Raw genomic sequence first — 2,805 nt, 5'->3', positions numbered from 1 at the left:
CCGCCATGGACAGCATCCAACAGGATAGCAAGGATAGTCCATCCATGCCGCTGGTCGTTGACGATTTAGAAAGTTGTGGACCGGAAGTCGGTAACATTGGCACAGGTGCAGGTGCGGCTAATTCCTTAATGCTTCCGATGGACGCACGGACCACGGGTAAGAACGAATGCAGTGAACACGAAGCTAGTGAGACAAGTTTTAGCAGACTGACGGCGCATGCTCCGACGTCAGTTCCGGCGTCGATTGTGTGTATCAACAGCCCGAAGGTCGGCGATTCGGACAAGATGAAAAATGCCGGCGTCCCACCAGGAATAGTTGCGCCGGTACAGTGCTCTATTGTCCAACCAACTAGAGGTTAACTAAATACAGAGACGATAATTTTTAAAAGAAAAAAGTGAAGAACAGATTTACTGATCGCACATAAAATCAGTTTCCAACAAGACGAACACAGAAATAAAATACTGAAAAGACAACACGAGAAAATAAGAGAAAACTCCTGAAACTGAAATTAAAAAAAAAAAACTATATATATTGCAATAATAAAATTGGAATACTCGTTGAAAGACTTTTATTAAAACTTCGAACGCAAAACAAAAGCCATGCAAAACAACGATTCCCATTCGGGTATAAATAAAAAGAACTTCGGATTTTAGTCCATTTTACTGGATAGAAACCACAAGTTTCATATTTGCTGATATGTTTTTATTGTTGTCGTTGCAATAAGCCGTGTGTATATGTATCGTGTCTGCGTGCATGTTAAGATGGAATAGATGCGTGTGTGCGTGTGTATTTCGAATTCCGCCCTGTATATGCTGTGTAGTCAAAAATCAACTGTGATTGTTCATTCGTCCCCAAAACTAATACCAACTGGCAACCATCATTTTTGTACATAAATTCATTGTAAAAACAAAAGAAGAAAAAAAGCCAGAATTGCAGTTTTTTTTTTTTAATCACCGTGAATTTATTATTTTCAGTTTCGGTAATGGTAGACAGGCAATCTTAATGTTGACCCACAAAGAGAATCCATTTTCTAAAAACGATTTAATAACTTTTTTATTGAATTATGAAAAAAAAATGATTTCACGTGCCAGAAAGAAACCTCAGATTGAAACTAAATTGTAATCTGAAGATGTTTTTTTTTTAAGAAAAAGAACTTCCTAAGTTTTTAATTTATTTTATTCACTGACCTTTTGATTACGCATCCAATTTTATTGGATGTGCTCCTCAATTTCACAAATGAATTGAAATTCAATTATTATTCTTATTTGTTTTTTGTTTTTTTCATCACACAAAGGATCGAAAATTTTTATCGAAAAAAAAATGGCGAATTTCTTTTTAAAAAAATGTTTGAGAACTTTCCACACGATAAACAAACAAAATAAAACACAAGAAAAAAAAATCACAACGCAGAAAAAATTCCAAATCATGTTTTTGTTGGGAGGGTGTCACGTGAATATATTGCAATTCTAAGAATACTGAAAGATTTATCTATGACGTGGAACAATAAAAAATGATATCTCTTTCGCACTGTTTTTCATCACCAACGACAGATTGTTGCATTTTACGCAACAACAACAAAAAACATAAGCATATAAGGAATAAAAGAAAAGTAAATTGTTGATTAAAACTAAGCCACACGGAAAAATTTTCATTTTTTTAAATAAACTTTATTTATTGAAATAATTAAAAAAAAAACACACACACGATTTTTTGTTGAAAACTATTGCGTCTATAATTTTTATGCATCTATTTATTATTGAAACAAAGAATTCATCAATAATGCAATTGCAACTAAATACGCGCGTCGAGGACTGCCGATAAATGACCTGCGATCTAGCAACGGTGTTAATTGGATTATTATCAAAAAGTGACCCGTAAACGTTGGTTTAAAATTCCAGTCTAAAATTACAAATGTGTTTTCTCAAACATATACAGAACTACAAGATTCCTTTTTTTTTTTTTAATGAAAATGGGTTAATGTTATTATTACGTTCATTACAAGTTACACGTTTAACACTGAAAAATACTATTTCAAAGTTAAGCAGGACAAACCTACAGTCCGACCAACAAACGGACAAATCTTTTACATGAACGAATCTAAAAATACTTTTGCGAGCAAAAAGCATGACAAACCAACAAACCGATATTTCATTATATACATATGACTGGATGCATCTCAGAATGATATTTCAAAAGCGTGACCTGCCGACGTATGGACAGACCATCTTTTAGAGATGTCTGAGCTCACCTATAATAACGGCCCCCAAACATTAAAACAATCCCATGACAAACATTTGATTAATGATTTTCGTTTAAATATTGTAATCGATTGATTGGTCATAATTCGATCCTGAATCAATTTGATCTTCATACATTTTTCTTCGCAGCTTTTCATAACGAAATAAACTGCTTCAAATCTGAAAAAAAAAAATAACGGTGTTTAACAATTTTTTTTTTAATTATTATTCAAGCATTGCTATTTTATTTAGATGTAAATGTTCTGGCGTAGAAACGAATTGGACACAAATACTAAAGCAAAATCAATGAATAAAACACTTGAAATCTCAAACAGATATTTTTATTCCATTTTATTACTTGTTTATTTGACAATGCATGGCTTATTCAAACCAAATCTAATTAGACAAGATCGGGTCATTTTTTTTTACATAGGAGTCACCACTTATCAAGGCCCAGAGTCCACTCGAGGATAAGCGTTATGGAGCGTACAGTAATCAACGAGATAATATTGTAATCGTTATTAATGGGTATTTGTAAAATTGGATTACTTAAGGGGGCGGTTCATCA

At 33.1% G+C, this 2,805-nt stretch overlaps 1 protein-coding gene across 1 annotated transcript in view; it reads left to right on the top strand.

Annotated features, from left to right (window-relative positions):
- Nucleotides 1-2,569, top strand: part of LOC145246748 (uncharacterized) — a 208,495-nt gene extending 205,926 nt beyond the window's left edge. Inside the window, exon 3 of the mRNA XM_080108514.1 lies at nt 1-2,569. This exon is cut by the window's left edge and continues 136 nt beyond it. Coding sequence (XP_079964640.1) covers nt 1-359 — 359 coding nt within the window. The 3' untranslated portion in view covers nt 360-2,569.
- The last annotated feature ends 236 nt before the right edge of the window (nt 2,570-2,805 follow it).

The sequence above is a fragment of the Euprymna scolopes genome, chromosome 24, assembly GCF_053919585.1.
Source record: "Euprymna scolopes isolate OS-2025 chromosome 24, ASM5391958v1, whole genome shotgun sequence".
NCBI classification, from domain to species: Eukaryota; Metazoa; Mollusca; class Cephalopoda; order Sepiida; family Sepiolidae; genus Euprymna; species Euprymna scolopes.
This window is presented reverse-complemented; position numbering and strand designations above follow the sequence as displayed.